This window comes from Ammospiza nelsoni, chromosome 2 (genome assembly GCF_027579445.1).
Source record: "Ammospiza nelsoni isolate bAmmNel1 chromosome 2, bAmmNel1.pri, whole genome shotgun sequence".
Classification (NCBI taxonomy): Eukaryota; Metazoa; Chordata; class Aves; order Passeriformes; family Passerellidae; genus Ammospiza; species Ammospiza nelsoni.
The window spans coordinates 51,653,956-51,678,467 of NC_080634.1; the positions used below are offsets into that span (position 1 = coordinate 51,653,956).

A 24,512-nucleotide genomic window follows, 5' to 3' on the forward strand; every position below is an offset into this window, starting at 1 on the left:
CGGGGTTTACTGTGGAAGGCATAGATGTGTTGGACGGTGAAGTCTCACTATGGGCTTATTATACATGTTTTTTAAATGGAACTGTGAAGCTGGCGGTGTCTGCTCCACCTGAAAGCAACTTTGAATCAAATTCTTGACATGTAAGTTATAATGGTTGTAGGAGTATATATGTGATAGTACATATTCCATCCTAATATAGTGTAGTGAGTGTGGGGTTTTGATTTGTGTTTAAAATACCTCAGAAATGTTCTGCCTATTCCATCGTGTCGTGTGTTTGCTGAGTGTTTTCATTATCTCTGGTACAATTCCCTGTGCTCTTGTCTGTTGTTTTCCCACCATATTCATCACTGTGTGTGATTGCTCACATCACTGTCAAAGCAAAACAAGCTGGGCTGTGGCACACCACAAAATGCAGGAAAGCCAGCCTAAGACATTCAAACAGCAGTGTATGAAAGTGTTTTATTTCTTCTCAGGCTTTTCAACTGTTCCGGTAATTTAATGGATAAGAAAATGGCTTGCAAACCTGTGGAAAGGCTAACTTTCTTTGAAATATTTAAGACACACTGCAGTGAATCAGGTACAGCTTATCTAAAGTAATTCTTATTAAGATTTCTTTCTGGGCACCAATATTTTGTACATATTTGCTGTACGTTTCACAGGAAAGCTTTATGCAAGTTGTTAGCTGCTGTTCTTGCCCCAAACCTATTTCCTAGATTTCTTCAAATTTTTGTTTGTAGTTTTTTTTCATGATATATGCTTATATAGTTACTTTTGTACTTGCTTTTTTAGAGTTGTTACCTCTATACATACCCACATGTAGACCAGGCTTAGTGTTTTGCAGGAGACACCTGTGGTAGTTAGTGATTTTAAAAGGAACTTGTTTAGCTTGCCACTCTGAGCAAAATGAGAAACTAAAAGCCAGAGTATACTTGTGATTTTAAACAAACTGGATATTTTTCTGGTCCTTTGGTTATTTTGTTAATGATCTAAGAATTTGGGCAGAAATCTCTTTATATTTTGTCGTTATCAGAGTCCAAAACCATCTAGAAACAAGCATACCAAGAGTATGGCAGTGGAAGGAGCGCTGTGTTTGGCTGTTAGCATTTAAATGCCTGGCATGTTTTCACATCCTTCATAGAGGAACCTTTTTCCTTTTCATGTGGTTTTCTGTATGTTTTCCCTCGCAGATTTAGGGCCCATCAGTCTTAATTGGTTTGAAGAACTCAGCACAGAAGCACCCCCATATGAGCCCAGATCCTTTGGAGAGCTTCATGGGCCCTCTGGCTGGCTTGATCAAACAGCTTTTAAAACCCCAAGGACAAAACCCTCTGCATACAGTCAGCTGGCATCAACCCCACTGCTCTTTAAAGAACAAAATGCAGTATTGCCACCTTCTTCTCCTGAAAAAGAGCCTGATCAGAAAAAAGTAGGAGCAAGTGAGTAACTTTTTTTTTTAACCTTCTGTTGCAGCTGATGATCATTAATGTAATAGATAATGCTACTGCAGGAACTGTGGGACTAAAAAACTTATTTTAGTAGTCTTCTGAAGATCATCTATAAAAATGCAGAATTAATATTCTAGTGGATTCAGGTTGTGATAAACTGGTAATATATAAGCAAAATTCCCTGTATAAGTGATACTGTTGTGGTCCAAACATTCTAAGTACTGTTAATATGAGGGGATACAAACTCAGTATAACCTGTTGACTGCAAATCAAAGTGAATTTTTTTAGCAGTCTAATTTTTTTATGCAGAAGTTTTGAAGCTTTTAAAGGGAAAGCTTCATTTGAAGCTTTCCTTATCATTCTTATCATGATGAAGTGTGAGGCAATCTGTAGGGCACTCCTTAACTTTTCTTGGAAAGTTTTAGAAACACCATCTCTTTGAGTTACTAAGATTGTAAATTATAGAAAAAACTACATTTTTCCATTTGGAGAAAAAAGGAATTTTGTGAGGTTCTTCTCATATATTATTTCCAAATCCCAAGTACATCATGGAAGTTCATGACAGTGTGCTCCTTTCTGATGTACCCACCCTCCTTGCACAGCAAGACCTTTTCTATGGAGAACATATGCAACATTGTCTGTAAGAATCTCTTCTTTGGAAGAGTATTTAACCCTATTCTTGAAGTATGTGATTGGTACATCTGCTGTGTCTGTGTCCTTCTGATAAGCTTTTCTAACCAGGTTACAGACAAACACAAGACTCCCTTTTATTACCAGAATTGTTCTTAGATCCTGTGCAAATTCTGTGAAGGGTTAGAGCTATGCTGCAGTTCAAGTGTACTTTATAACACTGCTTCCCTGGCATATTGTAACTCTCTTTGTTTCTGCTCAACTGCTGCTGAGAGCATGTTTCTTCTAAATGTGTAGCTATTTGTATTTTACAGTGGAAAGCCCCTAGGGAATTCTTGATTTCAGGAGTTTCATTTGGCAGTTTCATAAATGGCAAAGGAAGGAACCTTATGATTGTTTATTTCAAAATGGTCCATTTTGGTCTGCATATGTTCAAAGTTCACGTGTGACTGCCTGAAATATTCTATTTTCTTGGCTAGAGCCCAGTGGCTCTTGTGAAAACAGGAGCCTGGATGGGAGCTGATGGATTTCATCCCTTGGTATGGTACTGGAATGCACCTGTGCTGTGCATGTGAACTCAGGAACTCAGAAGGAGAGAGAAATGCACATACTAAAGTGTAATTTCTGATACTAAGATTGTTTGGAAACTTCAGAGTAGAAATTCCTGTTAGTAGTTGATTGTCCATGTAAGGGTTTCCCTGTTCATAGGATTCTACTGCTTTAGTGGGAACATTGTCTTTTGCCTGGAGATGCTTTGCAAATAAATGCTGCTGACAGTGGCAGCGAGTCCAACAACAGTTCTGGAAATAATTTTTGCTTTTTGTTGCTTATTTGAATCAATAAGTGTATGACTTAGTAAATTTGAAGGGAAGCTGCACAAACCTGTGTTTGCACATGTTGTATTTTTGCTAAGAATAAGTTGTGCAATGACAAGAAAGGCACAATGCAGTACATTAAAACTGAAATGGAACGGAATATATGACTTGATTAATACCAAGTCAATAAAGTGACATAATAAGGGGTCTTCTTGGCTGTGCATTTGAAAAATGTGTAGCAATGGTTGGATATAAAATTTGAACATATTTAAAATACTGGAATAGAAATTAGGATTAGGTTGTGGGGTTTTGTTTTGGTGTTTTTTGTTGTTGTTTTGATTAGGTTTTTTTGGGGGTTGTTGAAAGCTTAGCTTTAAACTTCAAAATTGAAACTGTTACCTGCAGTTCTGCAAAGTTGTGCTGATTATTGTATTCTGTGTTGTAGATAGAGAGAATTTGATAAGCCCAAGTAACACAAGAAGAAAAATAGACCAAGAAAATGAAATGCTTACTTCACCTCCTGGTAACTTCCACAACTGCCTAACTGCTAGGTATGCTAAATTTGTCAACACAAATAGAAAATAGTCTGGGCCTTAAGCAAAAAGCAACACTTAACCCACCAGACTGTTGAACTTTAGGAGCACTGAATAATCTTGTATGTCTGATATGTTTATGATACTTGTAGGTTGCTAAGTGAGTTGTAAATAAAACACTGGCTAAATTCAAAGATGTCCTTGCTTTCAGGTGATAATTCTTTCTATTTTTCTACTCTTTCACAGCTGGAATACAAAAATTTTTAACATTATTTCAGCTTTCCAAGTCCAAACATCCAAAGAAAGAGTAGTAGTGATACATCATGTGCTTCTCAAGTAGTAAAGCTATTTGTAATATTTACTGAGATTTTTTTTAATAATAGCCTTGATTTTTACAGACTTAATGTCTGTATTTCAGATAAATTTTATCAAAGTATTTGTGTTGATTGTAAGAAGAGTTAAACTTATTATTTCATTGCAGTCAGTTAAGCCAATTTCCCTAGTTTCGTACAGCCTATTATAAAATGCATGGTTACAATGGAATTTATTACTTGTAAGACAAATCATTACTGAAAATTAAATTATTTCCTGAAAGAAATATTTTACAGTTTATAGTAGACTTATGGTAACGTTTAAAATATTGACTGATGGTTAGGAGGAATCTGTGTTTTATCTAGTCAGGGAAGTAACCATGGTGAAAGAAAAGAAATAATGGAAATGGTAATATATGTAATGTTTGAAATATTCAATTATTTTAAGAAACTGAGACATGAAATTAATATTATGGCTTTAATTTTCTTTTGCAGTCCAACTATTTTAAGGAATACTTACAGAACACCTCAGAGAAATAATGTCCCTGGTTTGTATCTTCACTTTTTGGTTCTACAAAATATTCTACATCTCTAGATAAAAATCCATATTTTTTAGTTACTGTTTAATGTCCTTTTTACATCATGTTTTGCAGGTCCATATGGAAGCTTGTTTCACACACCAAAACTTTTGGAGGTACAGATTTTATTCATGCATTTTATTTCCTTTTCCTGAGTTGTACATTTAGAATTTGGCATAGAAATTATATATATGATTGTTAAATGTATTTCTAGGTCAGAACTCCAAAATGTATTTCTGAAAGTCTGGGAGCAGAAGTGGATCCAGATATGTCCTGGTCAAGTTCTTTAGCCACACCTCCTACCCTTGGTGAAACTGTGATAATAGGTATTTCTTAAAATGAGCAATTGCTAATGCTAAGGGTTTTATACTTCCAGTTTTGATGCTGGAAGTTCACTCAGTATGAACTGTTTGGTTTTTTAACTAAAAAAAGACAAAATTCTTACAGTGATTATTAGTGGGTGCCTATAGATAATGCAGCCCTACGCAGAAAACTTTTCGGAAGTTTTCTTCCTTTGTCTGAGGGGTTAGGGCATATAAATTTGGAAATAATATAGCAAAGCATAGAAGGAGGATTAGATATGTTTGCTTTGCCCTATCACATAACTAGGAACTGCTGGGCTAAGTTAAATGGGCTTGTTTATGAAGTGTAAGAAGGTGGCCTGCTGAGTCAACTTCCCAGCAGCAGTGTTGAGTTCAGCATTTTAACCACTCTCACTGTGCCTGCCATCAGAATCAGTGAGATGGACTGGGATACTCATCCAATTTAAGACCCGAGCTCCTGGGTTCATATTTCCTGGGTTATTTGGATGGGGCAATTCCTGGAGCTCATTTACTGCACAGCTGCACAAACAGCTGTGTCAGCAGAGCTGTGAATGAGAATGAGTAGGTGATAATTGCTTCAGTAGTAACTAACAGTGATGATAAACATCAAGCCTCAACCTAAGGTGTTGGTGAAAGTGAGATTTCATTAGCATATGATAAGCAAAATGAAGTTTCACTGTATGATTTGTTGATGAAAATTCATGAGAAAATGGGAAGACCTGGATGTGTTTCCTTAGCTTCTGACACTGCTCTTTTTCATGTTGTTAAATTACCACTGTGTAGTGCATATAGGGCAAATTAAGAATGAACCTTAGGATTGGGAATTACTTTTGGGATGTAAGGGGTGGTACTATTCACAAGGCTATTGAGTTGTGCCATTTTGGGTGTTCTTTGGTCCAGAAAGGTGTGAACTGAAAAGAAGGGCTGGGGGAAGTATCCATACCTTAATGATGATGTTCTGGGAGATGAGCTGTGGTTTGAGCTCTCATTCTTACATGTCTAATAAGCTTAATATTTTATAATAGTGATATTATACTCTCTGCCTTCTGACACCTGTGAAAAGAAAGAGCTGCTACACAGAACCTAGATGTTGTGTCTATGAAATATTTTAGTATATGCTCTTCAGGCATTTTAAAAAGAGGGTTCACTTTCTCCTTTTGTAACAAAAGTGAAGGTAGTACTGCTGTTTTGGGAGGAAATGGGAAAAAAACCCAAATTCCTGAAAGGCTTGAAGATCTCATCCAGATCTTTGGACAGAAGAAAATGGGGAGGAATGCCATGAATAACTCTTTGAAAGGGGAATGGCAGTGCTGTTTCAAGGTGGTAACAGGAAACATAGCAGAAACCATAACCTGTGATTTGTGGTGGTTTGTTCTGGTTCAAAACTGCCTTTGTACACTGTCCTTCCACTGTATGACTTTTTAATTGGAACTTTTAGTTTTTATTAGTTTATTTACAGATTTGAGGGGAATTTAAAATAATCCAATGAAAATCTTCCCAAAACACAGCTGTATTTGAACACACTCAGCAGATTACTCAGGAGAAAATAAATTGACTTGTCTGTCTCCTTCCAAAGCTAGAGAGAATGATTCTGTTTCTGAAGCAAAGCGACAGGATGGAAGGGCTGATACAGTAAGTAGTTTTAAGAGCTGTGTTGTTCTTCAATTTCAGTTAAGCTATTCCATTACATGTTTATATTCCTGAGCCAAGAATAAAAAATTCTGTCATTTTCATTTCAAGCTCTCCTATCTGACTCTTTTTTAAAAAGTTACTGCTCACAAGACTGAATTTGAAATACATGGTTGCAGAATGTGTTCTCACGAATAACCCTCTCTGAGGAATATTTTTTGCTGTGCTTATTAAAAAAAAAAACAAAGCAACCCCAACCCCCCAAACCACTTGGCTTCAGCAGCAGTCAATATTATTTTGAGAGGAATCAAACCTAGGAATTATGTTACTTATCTGAAGATCTCTTTGTCTGTTTTTTCCCACTTCCATCAGATTTTTGGAAGTTATTCTTTAGGAATAACTTGTTGCTCTCAACCTCTACAATCAAGAGTTGAAATTGAGTATTAATTTCAGTCCTTTGATAGCGGTAGGGAAAGTTCTTGCATAATTGGAATTTGACAATGTGTATATGAAACCTGAATGACTGTTGAGACTGAAAACCAAGGGTGACACTAAAAGGATTCAGTTACAAATTTAAGTTTGATCCTTAATGACCTGAAACTTCACATTTAACAAACAGTTGCAAGTGAAAATAGGCAAAATGTCTTTGTCCTTCCTCCTATCTCCTTTGTTCCCTTTTTGAGAGGATCACAGTAAACTGCTGAACCCTTTCACTGCCCTGAAGGTGACTTTAAAATGGAACCTGATTTGCATTAAAAATAGGGATTTTCTGCTTGTTTGTTTTTCACGTGTACCTGTGAAAATGCTACCTTTCATTTTGAGAGATGGAGTCAAGTACTGCAGTAAATGTTTAGAGTTCTGTCCCGTAAAGTGATGCTAACTGGTACATAATATAACAACTTTTGTCTTTGGTTTACAGATTTTGCACAACTGTTTTTCCAAGCATGATAAATGTCCTGAGATTAGTGATGCAAGTATGCTGTCTGTACCAGAGACAGTAAAGCTAAATGCTGAAGATGACATCAAAGATTTGGGTATGCTTTGATGCTTTACCTAATAAGTATTCAATGAAGCAAGACTGGGGATAAAAGTACATTCTGTGTTTTGGGCTGTTCTGTGGCTGGTTTGTTCTGCCAGCTGTGTACTCTGAGTCCCTAAATTTATTCTAATTTGTAAAATTAATCTAGCCTTATAAAGGGGAGTGTCTGTTGAGTCAGTGAATTAAATCAGTGTCCTGGTTAAGCCATGAAAGTCAGGTTATGGTGCCACTGGACAACAACCAGATTAGTACTGTGAAGTGTGCTCACTGCAGCTGGAGAGGTGAGACTGTGGGAGAGCTGAGACAGAAAAATGGTACAGGCTCAAGGGGGAGCAAGACTACTGCTTCTAGTTATTGAACAGGCTTAACTTTTATCATGAAGTTTCATCCCAGCACTCACTGTTCTGTGGTTTTTTGTTCTTGCTGTATCCTTTTTTCATTTGCTTCACCTGTTCAAAATAGGTAGTTCAAAATGTGACAAATCCTTTTGGAGAAAAAGTGTTTCTGATTTCTTTAACTGAATGCAGAAAATACAGAATACATGTGAGGAATACCTTCATTCCGTGTTTTTAGATCACATCAGTGGACAAGTGAAAGTGTAAATTTCAGTGGGAGGTTTTTTGATTTTAGTTGAGAAATGATGGCAGAAGGGGAGATTATTACCAGAAATTGGTGCAGCATGCATGGGTGTAAAAGGGTGCTGTAGGAATTCATGCTGGCTAGACAGGACATTATATCCTTAGGATTTTTTGTCTCCTTATCTGAATCGAATGACCTGCCCTAAAAATAAGGTTTAGTGGTACATGTAAGAATTTTAAAAGAATCAGTTTAGAATTTGATGAGGAGAGCTGAGAATGCTGGCATCAGGAAACATTGTTGCTTACAGAGTGGTATATGCCTGCTGTTTTTATACTGTAGGTCCAAATGTGCTGAAAAGAATGTGTTTGGTAGTAAATGTATTTAAATAGTCTGTAATTAGCAAAATACTTTTAGAAATTAAGCACAAATTAATTGGTCTTGGTCTGTGTTCCAGTAGGTCCTATTACATTGCATACTGCAGTAGACAAGAGAAGTTAATGTATGAGAAAAATAAGAGGGAGAAGAAGACCATTTGTTTTAGAGTTGAAAATAACTTGCAAGTGTTTCCCTTTTCTTACATCTTCCCTTTTTGATAATTTGGCATTTGAAGATGCCATGTATAAAAAAGACAGGTCCACATTTGTAGCTTTTGTTTTCTCTGGAATAGTCTCATAAACTACAATAAGTTTTATTAAGTATTATTTTGTTTCAGTTAAAGAAAATAAGATCATAATATATCAAATCATCAAATAATATCACCCTCCAGTAAGTTTAGAAGTCAGAATTAATTTCCCTGATTTTTGTTTTTCCCTGGCATGAGATTATTCAGTGTACCGACAGTATCTGTACAGTCTTTCAGTTAGTCCTTGTTTTCTTTCATCCTAAAAAAGTAACGTCTCTTGTTTAAGTAAAAACAAATAAGCTGTGTCTGTGTAGAAAGCTGTACTGACAACCTATCACAGGATGAAGGGATATGGTCACAGAAGTTGCTTCAGAGGAACCTGCTTTAGTGAAGGAAGATGACCTACCTGCACACTCAATCAGTAGTGTTACAGTTTATTCTTTTTGACATCTCATTTGCCACTCAGGCAAAAAATAGAAAGTAAAGAGAATGAGTAACTTTCTATGCCTACAACATCAGCAGGAACCTGTAGTAGATGTATTGCAAATAATTTGGTGTGTGTGACCAAGTACTGGGAAATCTTCTATGGACTTCCAAATGGAAAAACTTTTGGATATTACACTATTTAAAAGTTCTAGTAGGGAAAGTTATAGAGTCGTAAGTTAAAAAATTATACCTAAAAAAAGCTAATGGAAAACATTAGGCTGTTGGTTATGGGCATAAGGAAATCAGAGGACTGTTTTCTAGGTACTTTATTTTGATTTCTGTGATATGAAAAAGCCTTAAAAAGCAGTCTGTAAATGAAACCTGGTTTTGAATGTGGAATGTTCTGATAAGTGAGTCTCATTTAATACATTTGAGAAGGTAATATTTTTATTTGGCATATATAAGTTCTACATAGTAGAGTTTGGGTTATTTTTCCCCCATTGCATGTTATTTCTAAACACAAAAAATTCTCATTATTTTTCTAATATTTATGCCAATCATGGAACTACTTAAAAGCTTTCTATCAGTTAAAAGACTGAGACTATTTCTAAATCTTTCTAGATACTGTACTATTTTATATCATAGTGGAAGACAGTTTAATAATTAATCTTTATATAACAGTAAATCGACAGCTTCTTAACCTGTCTGGTACCTATCATCAGGTATAAATTTTGGAAGGAAAATATCAATATATTTCTCTTGTCAAATTTACTACTCATTCTCTGTCTGTAGGAGGGAAAAAATATTCTCTTGAGGCAGCCAGGTTTCATCTTGGCAGCCTTAGCCACTGCAGAGCTCAGGAGGCCAGGGCATTTACATGTATTTCCTTTGCCTCCTGTTTCCTCTAACGTTTTTCTTTACCAACTCACTCCTGGGTAAAGGTAATGACTATAAAATTGAAAGCTCTATTTACCAATACTGTTCCCAAGTTATTTCCTAAAGCTGATTTTCTTACTTCTTTTCCTCTTTCCATCTTCTCTAAACTCTAGAGTCAGAGGTGTTAGATGGCTTACTGGGTGAGATGGATAGCTTTGAGGACACACTCAATATGCCAGCTGAATCCAGTGGAACTCTTCTGCTGATGCCACATGCTCTGGATGCAGTAGAGAAATATGAGATAAATCCAGATAAAACACAAGAAAAGGGGAATGTTCCCTCTCAGCAGCCTAATGGAAGAAAGAATAGCATTTCACAGGAAGGCAAAACAAATAGCTGGACTGAAAACAGCCACTGTCCTCGAGTGAACTGTACTTTACTCCAAAACACCAGTGAAGATGCGGGAGATGATAAAGATGGCTGTTTAATAGGATATGGAAAAGAACTGGAGTCTCTTAGGAACTCAGGAGATGTGCATGATTATAGAGCACACAAGTCCTTGGAGAATGAGAGGCCTGTGAAGGAAGGTGAGCACTCTCCATCAAGCCAGTGGTCTCAACTGAACTTGTCTGGTCTTGACGAAACTCACCTGGAGATGTCTGTATGTAGCTCTCCATCCTCCAACTTACATAGGGAGGAAAATTTAGAAGAAAAGTCATTACTAATGGCCAAGAATGATGCTGTGGAAACATCTTTACTGAACTCTTCAGGCTTGTTAAAAACACAAAAGCTGTTGAGTGTGGATTTGTCAGAAAAATGCTGTGAAATGAAAAACACTGAAAACAACCCAACATTGGAAATAACTCCAGTAAAATCTGTGTCATTGACTGTTCAAGATCCAGAGTTAGTAAAAGGATGTGCAGCTGAGGCTTCCAAAATGAGCTGCTTAAACTGTAATTCTTTTTTAATTGGACATGCAAACATCACAGAGTGTTCTGTAGTCCACCATGGCAAGCTTTCCACACATTTAAAAGCAGCTTCCAAATCTGTCATAACTGATGTTCACCCACTTACGTGTAGTGCCAAATCTCCAGATAACTGTGATGACCTACATTTAATAAATAGTGAAAATACTCTTACAAAGTCCGGTGTTAAAAACCTGAAGATATTACCCAGTCTGAGAAAGAGATCCAAGAAATTTATTTATAGACTAAATAATACTTTACTGTATCAAGAAGAAAAAATACAACAAGAAGTAACCTCTGAATCCCCCATTCACACTGCATTGCCACATTTGGAATCTGATGCATACGAATTTAGAGGCTGTCTGGTGGCCAGTGATGTTGAACAAGGTACCTTATTAAGCTTTTCATCATTTGTGGAGGATTCATTATTTATTATGAGCCTTTCATGTAAATGTTTTAGATAAAATCACGTAAAATCTTGTGGTTTTGGAAAAGTAGCTGGGCAATTGGGAATCAACCTATGGGATTGTTCTGTTATACAGTGATAAGGATACGATCATTTTCAAGTAATCTTGTGATAACTTTTTTCATAACAGGTTAGTTTCTGGAATAGAAACTTCCACCCTGAGCCATTATTGTAATTGACAAGCTCAGTTATCTTTTTCAGTTCTGTTTTTACTAGGAGAATTACTTTATGTTAGGAGTTGAAGTACTTTAAATTTTAAACAAATCCTTATGTTGAGACACAAGGAGTTGAAGCCCATCTTTTGATTCATTACAAGTAAAAATTTATTTATTGTTTTTTTTACCTGGTACTATTAGCTGCAGCCAAATCTCTTGGTTTTGGCTGTTAGAATATAGGTTAAACAGACCTCCAGCCTTGTCAGGGAATTTGCATTTGAGAACAAAAGTGATACATTGGGTTCTGCTGTTAAGCTTGTACAGAAATTATCTAATCTGCCTAAATTTTATGAAAATCTGAATCTACATTTGTTTGAATAAATTTATTCAAATTTTTCTCTGTAATGTCTTGTAGACCACTTTCTTCCTGCTGAGAGAAAGCATTTGGAATCAAATATGAGGACAAAGAACTTCAGCACTTCTACTTTAAAAATGGATATAATGGATAACTTATCTGATAATTCCTTCAGTGATAGGCTGAAACAACAAGACCTGAGAGACTTGGGGGAGAATGCAAGAGAGGATCAAGCTGCTGCATCAATAAAATGCTTAGAAGGATCTAATACAGTGGAAGAAGATACAAATAATTCTTCAAATAATCAGAGTCTTTCAAATATAAAACGTAAAGTTCTGACTTCAGCATGCTTAATGGCAAGAAAACGTTCCAGATTTCTCCCTAAAAGCTGTGCTTTAGGGAGAGGTGAAGAAGATAAGGACATGAGTACTAAGATGAACGATGGAGCTGCTGTACCTCAGAGCCTGAAAGAGCTTGGGTCTTCTCCTAGTGGCAAGGAACTCTTGGCTGATATTCACAGTGACTCTACATCCCTGACAAACAGCAGTTCCCATAATACATTGTGTCAGATCAACTTTGGCATAACTGGAGTCAGTAGTGACTGTTGCAATAAATTATCACCCAGTAAAAAGCATTCTACAGACCAGAGATCAGGAGTTGACTGTAGAGAGGTACACAGACCCTTGGGAATACAGTGCTCAGAAAATGACAGTACTGTATTAAAACAAGGGGAGAAAACAGATGCAGCTGCCTTTTCAGAGGATGTAGCCAGCAATAAAGACCCAAAGCCAGCTGAAAACAGCAAAAGCCCTCAAGCCGCTGCATTCAGTAATGTAGCTGTAGACATTTCTAAAGAATTATTAGATTGTGTAGATAATAATTCTTTAAATGAAGTCACTTCTGCAGAAGATAAACAAGTAGCACCTATGTATTCCAGCAAAATGCCAAACAAGAACCTAAAGTGTAAAGCGGAATCATCAGTGACTCTTAATGCATGCAGTTTGAATCTGGGCTTCAGTGGCTTTCAGACTGCTTCTAATAAGCAGATTAGATTCTCTGAAGCCAGTATAGCAAAAGGCAGAATGCTGTTCAAGGATATTGAAAATGAATGCTTTGAAGGTTCTTCCATGGAAAGAGTCAGAAACATTTCACATCAAGTTAAAAAGGAAAATGCATTTTTCTCAGGTTCAAAAAGCAAGCTGGGCAGTAATTTATCTGATTCTTCAGATTCACAGGCAAGTTTTCTTGAGCCCAGGCATACAAAGTTTACTCCACATAAAGTTGGCTTGTGTAAAAGCTTTCCTAGAACTCCACAAGCCTTGCAAGAAGCAAATCAAACCTTGACAGCAAGCCAGGAAGCTGAAATTGCTGAACTTTCCAGTATCTTAGAAGAAACAGGTAGTCAGTTTGAATTTACACAGTTTAGAAAGCAAAGCAACACAATACAAAGTCACAGCTTGCAACAATTAGGAACTGTAGAAACAAATGGAACAAAGAATGTAGAAAATATTTCTGAAAGAAGCAAAGATGTGGGGGTTTATAGCACTTTTAAATCGGAAAATCAAGTGAAAAATGACAAGTATTGTACTCAGGAGGAAGACACAAATGAAGACACTGAATTGGTGAAAAATGAAAAAGAAAATGCAGTGTTTTTCCATGAAAATTATAAAAAGGTTACTTTTACTAACTTAGACATAAATGAAAGTAGATCTGATGAGAGCTTTCCCATAGCTAAGCAGGACAGCTTTTCTAATTTCATAGGCTTTACTTCAGCTGGAGGTAAAAAAATAAATATTTCAAAAGCAGCTTTGAGTAGGTCTGCAGAGCTCTTCAGAGACTTGGATGATGATAACTATTTGTTCAAATCTTCTGAAACTGGTACTAGATGTCACAATTCAAAAGGATCTATGTCTTCTAACAGTCATTTTCCCAGATGCCTGACAAAAGGAAGCAAAGAAAGAACTGTTCGTGTTTCAGATTTCAAAAGCATTAATGCTGTTTCCCACACAGGTTCTGTTTCCTACCATGCACAGAATAAAAATGAGGAAAATCCTTGTACAGCATTCAAGGAAAATATGGAAAACAAGGCAAAAATATCAGCAAATAATACTGAAAATGTTACCTTCAGTAGTATTAACAATGTCAACAGCCTGTTGTCCGCTAAAAATCATAAGCAGAATTATGAAACTTCCAAACAAATTTTAAATCGAGGAGATGATGAAGGCAATTTGCAAGACCACTCATTACATGTAACATGTCTGGAAGATGCTGTTATGATTGCAGAAGAACACAGTTTAAATACGTCATACGAAATGGAAAACCCATCTCCTAAGCAGGTAGGAAAAGACAGAAAGGAAGATGAATGTTTGTCACCAAAACCTCAGGCTCCTGGTGGTGATACATCCATTCCTGATGCAGCTTTGGATCATTCTCTGCCCTTGTTCAGTGTGCAGTGCGGAGAAGGAGATGTAAATGTTTTGGAGAGCTCTGATAAAGAAAAAGCAAATTGTAAAAATATGGCAGAAGACACCACTCATGATAAGGACCTGCTAGTGAATGAAAGCAGAATAAAAATAGGTTCTTACCATCGTTGTCAAATACCTCTTGAACAAGAAGTAAACATGGGGAAAAATGAAGTGGAAGGAAGTTATCTGACTGGTTTTCATACTGCTAGCGGCAAGAAAATAGTCATTGCTGATGGATTTTTGGCTAAAGCAGAACAGTTTTTTGCAGATGTTGATATAGGAAAGGAACATAATGACAGTTTTGAGAGTCTCATCAGGAAAAGGAAATGTGGCAAGAACTGTGTTAAAGACTGCGATTTATGTACTGAAAACATTGCTCAGTGTGACTCAGAAAAACTCAATTTTAATGAGAAGCTTGTTGCTGAAGAGCTTGGAGACCAGTTAAATCAGGCAATAGAGAGCAGTCCTATTAAACATGCTGCAGTTCTTGATCCTGCTAAAGTAGATACATTTGTTGACCTAGGTGAAGCTTTTGAAGGGAGTTTGGCAACTTCATATGTGCATAAGAAAGCTGATGTCAGACCTGGAAAGTCAGAATTGGAATCCCTTAAAGGACAGAAGAGTGATGCTGTAAGTAGAGCTCATTTGTCTGAAGATGGAAAATTCCTTGCAGAGAAAAAGTTGGACTGCTCACTAAGAAAGAGGGATGATTCAGGAAATATAGATGATTTTCCTGTGCACTCTGCTGCATCTCTGCATTTAATAAAGGTACCACATGACCTTGAAGACAACCGTGTGCCTAGAGATACAAAAAATAGTTTATTTGTTGAGGAGAGCAACAATAAAGCTGATCAGTCACTCCTTTTAGATGCAAAAAGTAGCTGCTCTTACATGAATGGTGACAGTAAAGAATTCAACTTAGAACATTTAAATGAACCTGCTGCTGATAAAAATTGCTTCACAGACAGCCTAGCCAGTGCTAGCCAAAACCAGACACTAGTCAGTCTTCCTGAAGAGGAAACTAATTTTAAGAGGTTAAAAGAAACAACACTTGAGGCTGAAAAGCAAAGGGGTGATCTGAAAGAAACCGTGTTTAGCACAGCAAAAGGGAAAGCTGTGTCTGTTTCAGAAAGTGCATTAGCAAGTGTCCGACAAATGTTTCAAGACTGCAGTGAAGCTGTAAAATATGAAATTGAGCCTAACTCAAGAAGGAATCAAACAGAAATTGCTAGAAATTCATCTGTAGTCCTTTACACTGAGTGTCCTAATTCTGCTATTTTTTTTAATGCTACAACAAGTGAAGAGGTTAATTCATCCCAGTTTATTGAAGTAAATGCAAGTACTGATGAAGACAGTCACAAAGAAGGAAACACATCTGCAGGTGCAAAGTCTGCTTCAAATTATCAGAAGCAATCATTTGGGCAGAATATTAAGCTTTTAGGGCACTTTGTTCCAGATAAGCAGATAAAGCCATCAGATGCTTCTACAAGCAACTTTGGATTGTTTAGTACAGCAAGTGGAAAGCCTGTAGAGCTTTCAGAAGAGTCACTCAGGAAAGCTAGACAGCTCTTTTCTGAAATGGAAGGTAATCATTCACCACATGTACAAGAAGCATTTTTAGTTGAGGAAGATGTTGAAAAGTCTAAAATGCACACTGAAGTACTTCCTAAGAAAATGCAGATAGTGTCATCAAAAGGGCAAGAAGATACCAGCCCTGAATTGATTTCAGATTCTGCTTTTGGCTTCAGCACTGCTAGTGGAAAGCAGGTAAAAGTTTCTAAAGATGCCTACCAAAAAGCAAAGGCAATTTTAGAAGAATCTGATTACTTTTTGAGTAGTGGGCTTTGTACTACAGATCAGCTTAGTTCAGTTAAAGACAGTGGTCAACGTGTGAAATCTTTAACAGGTAAGGTGATCTCAGAATTAAAAACTGAAAAAAGCTGCAATCAAGACTCTGACTTACAAAACATCTGCCCTCAGGAAATAAAGTATTTTCCAAGCACTCATCATGTCAAAATGCCTGAGCACTCACCATACAATCAGAAAAACAAGCAGTTAGCATCATTTAAAAATAACCTTCAGCAAGAGAAAACTGAGTCTTTTGGAAAAGGGCAGCTGAATCTGTGGTCAAAACCAGAGTCTGAAGCAATTTCATGCAGTGCTACTGCTAAAGCAGAAACTAATACTAATCTTCTCCAAAGTCCAAAAAATTACTTGGAAGTAGAGGCTATAGAAAGTGCAAGAGCTTTTATGGAAGACAGTTTTTCCAGTTCTGGAGTACAAATTAATGCTGCGCAGACCTTCAGTGGCAGACTAGATAAAAACTTCCAAATGAAGACCTTTGGGAAGAGGCACTTTGAAGAAAACAACTCACTTGGTAGGTGTTTTATCTTATATATGTTCAACTCCATATTTCTGCACAGTGCATTTGTTTAGGTTTTGGGGGGCTGGTTTGCATGTCATGTTGATTTTTTAGCTCACAGAAACATTCAAGTTCTTTCTCTAGATGTCAGTGACAAAAACTCTTCTTGCTGCACGGTGGTTCATCCACTCTTTCCAGGCTTAAATATGCACAGTAGAAGCTAAATTTGTGATAAGTAATTTTGAAGGTGTCCAGATTTGCTGTTTTACTGTAAGCTTACAGAAGAAATCTGCTGCTCCTTTTCTCTCTGAGCAGACTTTTTTTTCCTCTGTGTATATATCTAGTGTTTTTTCATTGAAAAATGAGTAGCAGTATTTTCATTTTCACCTTTTTGTGCATTGTAGATGAGGACAATGTTTTGCTTGTATCGAGATTGCTAGTCTGATTCAAAAAATAATTGTTGGTCTAAGAGAGTTTCTTGCCTTCTGAAAGTGATCTGTCTAGCGCTGAAGTGTTGGTACTGATGCTTGCACAGACACCCAGACCAGTTCAGGGACCTGGGCTAGCTGAAAACTCCTTGTGGAAGGGGAGATGAAAACCTGAAAACTAACCTGAGAACTTGCGCATTCTGCTTGCTCTGACTTTGGTGTTTTATTTCGAAATTACAGTTATGTTGTCCTGATTGATAAGAAACTGAACTTGAAAGGAGCATCACTTTTAAAACTCTGTGGTTTTATTCTAGGTGAACCTCCAATTAAGAGGCAGCTTCTGCTTGAATTTAACAGAACCAAGAATTCCCCCAGGTCTTTGAAAGCTTCAAAAAGCACCCCTGATGGTAATTTTAGTCATCTTGTGTTCTAAGAAATAATCCAGTGTCAGTTGTTATCTTGAGAATTCTTCAATTTCCAATAACCTAACATATAATAAGTTTGCTTAGCTACTGCATTTATTAATGTAGTCATGGAAATTCAGGAAAGCTGCTGTGATAATTTCTCTGCTGACTTTAAATTATGTGATTAATGATTTGCCTTATTGCATAGACTCTAAATATATTCCTTCTGCAAGAACTCTGGTTTAATTTCCAGTTCAGGAGGAATTTGCCTGCTCTCTCACAATCCTAAGTCTCACAAATTCTAGTCTCAATAGGAAGAATGCATTTTATTGGTTAATCTACAGAATATATTTTGTTGATTAACTTTGTGTAGATACTTACTGGTAATATACTTACTATATAATTACTTCTCATATGAAACTTCCTCTTTGCAGCCTAAGGGCATAGCACAAGTGGGTTTACATTCCAGGCAGATATGATTTAGTTACATTGATAATTCCAAGATAAGCATGTCCTTCAGTAATGGAAGGAAGAGTTTGTGCAAATGTGCTTTTTTGTTGTAATGTCAAATAAAAGAGTAAAAGTTGTTGAAAGAGTTCTAAATGGAATGGTGAGCCTACCTGGAGTTAATATGATAAACATTTCCTTTTCAGCAGCCTAAAAATATCTTGCTGGCTCACAGACACAAACTCTTGAGAGCTCAGTATTGTGAGCACTTATCCCTCTATGGGAAGATGTTTAAAAAACATTTTTGGGGGCAGGAAAGAATAAAGCTATTTAAATCCACTCTGAAGACTTTTCTATTAATTAATTATTTCTGTTAATTTTCATTAATATAGATAAAGCATGTGGCTATAAATTTCTATCTATCTATGTAATGTGCCATTTCAAACATTTATTTTTTTAAATTATATTACAGGCATTTTCAAAGACAGAAGAAAGTTCATGTACCATGTCCCTTTAAAACCCATAACTTGTCAGCCTTTTGGGTGAGAAATTTTAGAGTTCTTCTTTGTAACTGTCTAAAATATATAGTATTAATTTACTACCCAACTTTATAAAAAGCCGATCATATTATGACTAAATACTAAGTTACCGTACATTACTACATGCTGCTGCAGTAGATCAGTGATATGCTAACCCTATTACACTGTGTCTTTTCTCAATAGATAGAAGTTAAGTATTCTGTTTTTTAAATACCAAAGACTGATATTTTGTCTTTTTATTGATACTGAATTGAATTACTATATTAAGAATACAAAACTCCTGATTTTTGTCAGGAAGATGAAACCTGTATGCTTAAGTGTTTGCATTTCTGTAGGTCAACTAAAGAACGACACGAAGTCAAGAATCCTACCCTTACCCTGCCAGATCAAGACTTCAGAGGATTCCAGTCTAAACCTGCCATTTTTCAGCACTGTGCTCTCAGGCACTCTTCAGACAGTGCTGCAGGGCTTTCCACTCCCTGTAAAGCCTCGGCAAAAGAGAGCGAGGAAACGAGAAGTTTGTACAAATCTGGCAAAGCTGCTAAAACTTTTATTCCACCCTTCAAAACCAAGCTGGCGTTTTCTACGTGCGAACAAGGCAGCAGCAGCAGCAGGTGTGACTCACCCATCAGCAAAATTATGACCAAAGAGATGGAACTAAATCAGCTCAGAGCTGAACAAAATACTGCTGACCCTCAAGATGAGCAGCCTTGTATCCAGCATGCAGCAGACACTGACCTAGAAAATGGCAATTTAGGTATTTTCAGATTTTACTCTACTTAACTATTGTGAATACTAACTATCAGAGCTGATTCTTTAAGGGGTTTTTGCATAATTTGCAGACTTTTTTTTAATAAAAAGAAGCTTCTTTTTAAGTTTTTTTTTTTTTTTTCAGGAAAATTAGGAAATTGCTACTTTCCTAATATTTTATATTGCACTCCTAAAAGAGCATATCCTGTTTATCTCCAAAGTTAATTGAGAAGAAGGAAAATATTTCACACAGTACTTAGAAACAAGATAACTTATGTTTCAGTTGATATTAGATTTTTCTTATATACCTCATAGATAAAATAATCTAGGAACCTTGGATTAGCATTGCTATACTTCATTGACTTTTACAGAAGCTTGTTTTCCTTCTGTCCTCTAATTAAAATATAGACTTAGCCATATAAATGGTTGATTGTGTTGTTTTCAAAAAAAGAGGCAGATTTTGAATGCTCAACTGTTCCACTTAAGAATGGGCTTATGCCATCTAAGCTCTCTTGAATGCTCTGGTTCATCTGGTTACTTCTGTAATTCACAGTCAAATAATCTGGATTTTTTTCAGAAGGACTTGTATATATTTGAACAGGTATATGAACATTTGCAGAATCAGATCCAGCAGTAACAGGCCAAAATTTCAGGATTATGGATTCTGTAGTCATCAACTAATTTCTTTCCAGCTGGAGTTTTCTATGAAGATTGAGTTCAGTTTCATATGAGAAGAGTATGTGGATGGAAGTTGAGTGCAGTGATTTATATAACATTAATATGGATATGTAATTTGTTTTATATAAATATTCTAATGCCTTCAGTAATCACTGCCTTCTAAATGCATTAAACTTTTAATATTTAGACTTGCAATTTCTAAAAATCTGCAGAGTGGCATAGAAAAAATGTTGCTCTGAATCTGCTAGAGTGTGACTGTGTATCTTTACTTGATAATGCTTTTAAAAGGTTTTGATGTTTTGGTTTGTTTTTTTTAATTTGCAGCTATGGCCAGGATGGTGACAAATCTCCGCTGTGCCAGAGACCTGCAGGAAATGAGAATTAAAAAGAAATGTAGGCAAAATATTCATTCACAGCCGGGCACTCTTTATGTCATTAAAACATCTGCAAGCAGTAGAATCCCTCTGAAAGCTGCAGTGGAAGAGAAATCACCTCGCTTTTATTCTACAGAAGAGGTATATTGATATCTTTTTATTTTCTGTCTCACATCTCTTTCTCAAGACTAGCAAATAAAAACTCAGTAGCTTTTGAATAGATACATTCTTCAGTTTTTAGATAAGTATTTACAGTAGCTGTTACACCAGTTGCTACAGTACTTAAGTAGCATATATCCAGTTTTTAAAACTATTCCAAATAATAAAGGTCATAAATCTCTAGTGTTATAATCAAACAGGAAAAAAAAATCCACCAATTAAAATGCCTATGAAGAGATGGTTGAAAAGAACAGTTAAAATTTAAGCTTAGGTAAATCTATATGAAAATGCTTTTGCTTTTGGTGCTGTGAAAGTACCAAACCTATTGAATGGTTTTAAACACTTTCAAAGTACACTGTGAAGCTGTTCTTCTAAAATAGTTGTTGGGAATCCTCCATTCTCCATGGTTTACATATGAAATGGCAAGATCAGACAAAAGCTGTCTCAACCTTAAAGAAATATTTAATCTGAAATTATAAGACTGGATATTTAAACCGTCTTTTGAATTCTTACTGTATTGTCATTATTTTGTCTTTTCCATCTGATTTTTTTCAGCTATACACATACGGTGTTTCAAAACAGTGCGTACAAGTTAACAGCACAAATGCAGAATCTTTCCAGTTTCTCATCAAAGACTTTTTCAGTAAGGAGTATTTGTTAGCTGGAAATGGAATGCAGCTTGCTGATGGAGGATGGCTAATACCTACTGATGAGGGAAAAGCTGGGAAAAAGGAGTTTTACAGGTACTGTTGCTTATGAACTTGGGACAGCTATGCTATTTATTAGATAGCAGTTCTCTTGTCTCCTAGAATAAATCCAACACAGTGGTGTTTTAAAGCCTCTGAAATTTTTACTGTTTTTTTACTGTGCATTTTTAGTACACATCTGTTGCTATAAATAAAGATATTATAGGATTGTAAATTTGCTATGTAGATTAATGTTGCTAGTGATTGATCCTCACTGACCATTAAAGAAAGCAAAGTCAATTTGGAAAATTTCTAGAATTTCTTCAAAGGTATAAATAGTCTAAGTAATAGGGAAGTTAAAATTTGCAGTGGATTTCAGGTTAATTTATTAACAACTTATCTGCAGAGCCCTCTGTGACACTCCTGGCGTGGATCCCAACCTAATCACAGAGGCCTGGGTTTACAATCACTACAGATGGATTGTATGGAAATTGGCAGCCATGGAAGTGTCATTCCCACATGAATTTGCTAACAGATGTTTGACACCAGAAATGGTCCTGTTGCAGTTGAAATATAGGTATGTGTATAGCAATGTATTGGGAGCTGTAATTTGTGTTACTGTGTGTTTTCTGGTTCATCAGGATTACAAAATAAGTACATCTGCCTTGCATTCACTGCGTAGCAGAATGCTTGTATTGTTAAACTTACACACAGCAGCATTAAAAACATAGTGTGTGTTACCTGCAAAAATGCAGAAAACATTTGCTTTGCTACAGTGGTGCTTCATCAGGTAGATGAATAACCAACACTTTTCTACAAGTGTGTTTAAATAAAAACAATGTGATGGATTTTGTTTGCTGTAACTAAGCACAAATTCTTTTTTGTAGGTATGATTTGGAAGTGGATAAAAGTAAACGATCGGCAATCAAAAAAATAATGGAAAGAGATGATGCAGCATGTAAAACACTTGTACTGTGCATTTCCAAAATCATATCACTGAACACAGTTGTATCTCCTAACAGTAGCAATAAGAACATGGAAAGTAAAAAAGCAGCAGCTTTAATTGAAGTTACTGATGGCTGGTATGGGATCAGAGCTCTTCTGGATCCACCTCTCAAAGCTTTCTTAGATAGAAGAAGGCTGACTGTTGGTCAGAAGATCATAGTGCATGGAGCAGAACTTGTTGGTCCTCAAAATGGATGTCCACCACTGGAAGCCCCAGATTCCCTTATGTTAAAGGTAAATAAAATATTAGTTCAGCTTGATTGGATGTGACTGAGAGAGGTGATAAATGCTACTTAGTTGAGCCATATTTTGTAAACAGAAGTTATTGGAGCTTTACAAACAGATGGAGCTTTGCTGAAGTTTAATAACCAGATTTGTAAGACATCCTTCAAGGGTGTTATTCAATACGGTTGGAAGAGAAGTTTGTAGTATAAAATTCTGCCAGGTTTTGCTATGTGTTTTGGCAGTTCCAGCTCCTTACTTTGGTTAAACACCAAGTTGCAAAAAAGTATTTATCCATCTCAGACAATATGGAAGTTGGAAGAATAGGGGGAGGGGAGAAACCAATGAGAGGGTGAACTGGTGGGGGAAGGCATTGGCTTATTTGAGGTTAGTTAAAGAGCTTTAACTTTAAAGAGCATAATACTGAAATTGCTACTCTGGTACAAAGCAATGGTTTGTCTCATACATTCTCATTTCCCAGAGAATTTTAACTTTTCCGATTTTTAGATTCTGTTGAAAATACATTCGTCAGTGTGAAAGGAATTAAAATGTGATCTGCTCAGGTGCAAAAGTGATATATTCTTAGTGAGGTCAGTGTGAAAATAGATATAAAAATATTTAGATATTCCTGTAGTTAAAATGTGTTGCTATAACTCTGACTTAGCAGTGCCAGTTTCTCATTCACCGTTTCCCTTGCTCAGATCTCAGCGAACAGCACTCGCCGTGTGCGATGGCACACCAAGCTGGGATTCCATCGGGATCCCAGACCTTTCCCGGTGCCTCTGTCATCGCTTTACAGTGAGGGCGGTGCAGTGGGCTGTATTGATGTGGTAGTTCAAAGAACTTACCCTATTCAGGTATGGTGTAAGTATTTTATTCATCTAACAGGGTTCTGTGAGATCTCAATTATATTAATGAATTGCTATATCATTTTTCAAATCAGACACAATATAGAAAGCTAAATTTTTTTTTTTAAGATACCATTATGTGTAAACTAATGAAGAGTGGTTCTTGCATTGTGCATGTATTTAGTATTTCAGGATTGGTATATCCTGCTATAAGAAGAATTTTATTTTGTGTTCAGTATCTTTCAGTTGGCTTTGCTTTGAGCTTCAAAAAGCCAGAAATAATTGAATTTCAGTTCTGTACTCTACTGCATTTGTTTTATTATAAACATATTAACAAAAAAGTCACATATTTCTAAGCATTTGTAGGATTACTTTTTCTTACATGTAGCTGACTGTATTGTGTACGTTCTGTATTAGTGAAAGTACAGTGTGTAGTTATGGTGTAAAATAGATTTAAAATCTTTTAAATACCACTTGATATCCAGACATTTAAATACTGCAGTCAGACTTCACTGCAACTACTTGGTTTTATAACAATACCAGACACAAAAAGAAACAATATTTCTGTTAGTAATCAATCTTTTTAATGTAAGCAGTTTAACCAGGACACAACTTTCATATTTTATTAGCTTTCCTCAGAGCAGGTTATACTTGGCATGTATATCTAAGACTGTTTTTTCATTGTCTTCTTTCTAAGGTATTATTTTATTGTTGGTTGATGTAGAATGAATTCTGCAAAGGTACTTGGTTTGGATCATTAGTTTGCTATTTAGATCATTACTTTAATGGAGGAAATTGCAGCACTTATTATGTGAGCTGCCTGGTAGAACAAACCTTTATTTAAGTCTCAGAAAGAGGACTGTAATCTGTAACTGCATCACAATAAATGGTTTCCAGGCTGGGGAGGCAAATGCTTCTTCATATCTGGCTATGTCAAGAGATTGATGTACATTTTTCTGCTTTAAACACTGAGACTCTTGCTCAAACATACCAAAATTGTAGGAAGATTTGGGCTGTCTCCTTTTACGTCAAGAGCCAAGGAGTGTAGGAATCACAGTAGCCTTAATTAAAGGTGTCAAACTGTGAATAATGCAGGAGATACATGGTGTGCAATTAATGAGGTAGGCAGAGCCTATTTCAACAATTCAGTGCCTCATAAGTATTGGTCCTGCAACCTCTCCTTACCTTGCTTTCACTATACACCCCTGCTGCTTCTCTGTTCTGAACCTGGAGCTCACCTGGTCTTGTTACTTGAGCAGCTTAATTCATTAAACTAGGAAAAAGTAAGTAATAATAATATTAAGAACAGACAATGAACTGCTGTCTATTGAATTACCAAACTGATACAGTCTGCTGAGGTCAGATATGTGCTAGAGCCAGTGCAAGGGAGAAGACAGA

The 24,512-nt window shown here is 36.3% G+C and overlaps 1 protein-coding gene across 1 annotated transcript in view; it reads left to right on the forward strand.

Moving 5' to 3' along the window:
* BRCA2 (BRCA2 DNA repair associated) overlaps positions 1–24,512 on the forward strand; it is a 33,526-nt gene continuing 9,014 nt past the window's right edge. The window contains exons 1-19 of the mRNA XM_059465956.1: positions 1–140; positions 474–577; positions 1,188–1,436; positions 3,336–3,441; positions 4,230–4,282; positions 4,388–4,428; positions 4,527–4,638; positions 6,212–6,267; positions 7,184–7,298; positions 9,980–11,158; positions 11,808–16,589; positions 17,317–17,409; positions 18,326–18,395; positions 18,728–19,149; positions 20,145–20,335; positions 20,909–21,096; positions 21,446–21,616; positions 21,927–22,278; positions 22,968–23,123. Of these exons, the coding sequence (XP_059321939.1) occupies positions 139–140; positions 474–577; positions 1,188–1,436; positions 3,336–3,441; positions 4,230–4,282; positions 4,388–4,428; positions 4,527–4,638; positions 6,212–6,267; positions 7,184–7,298; positions 9,980–11,158; positions 11,808–16,589; positions 17,317–17,409; positions 18,326–18,395; positions 18,728–19,149; positions 20,145–20,335; positions 20,909–21,096; positions 21,446–21,616; positions 21,927–22,278; positions 22,968–23,123 (8,442 nt within the window). The 5' untranslated portion in view covers positions 1–138. The remainder of the gene's footprint in view (positions 141–473; positions 578–1,187; positions 1,437–3,335; positions 3,442–4,229; positions 4,283–4,387; positions 4,429–4,526; positions 4,639–6,211; positions 6,268–7,183; positions 7,299–9,979; positions 11,159–11,807; positions 16,590–17,316; positions 17,410–18,325; positions 18,396–18,727; positions 19,150–20,144; positions 20,336–20,908; positions 21,097–21,445; positions 21,617–21,926; positions 22,279–22,967; positions 23,124–24,512) is intronic.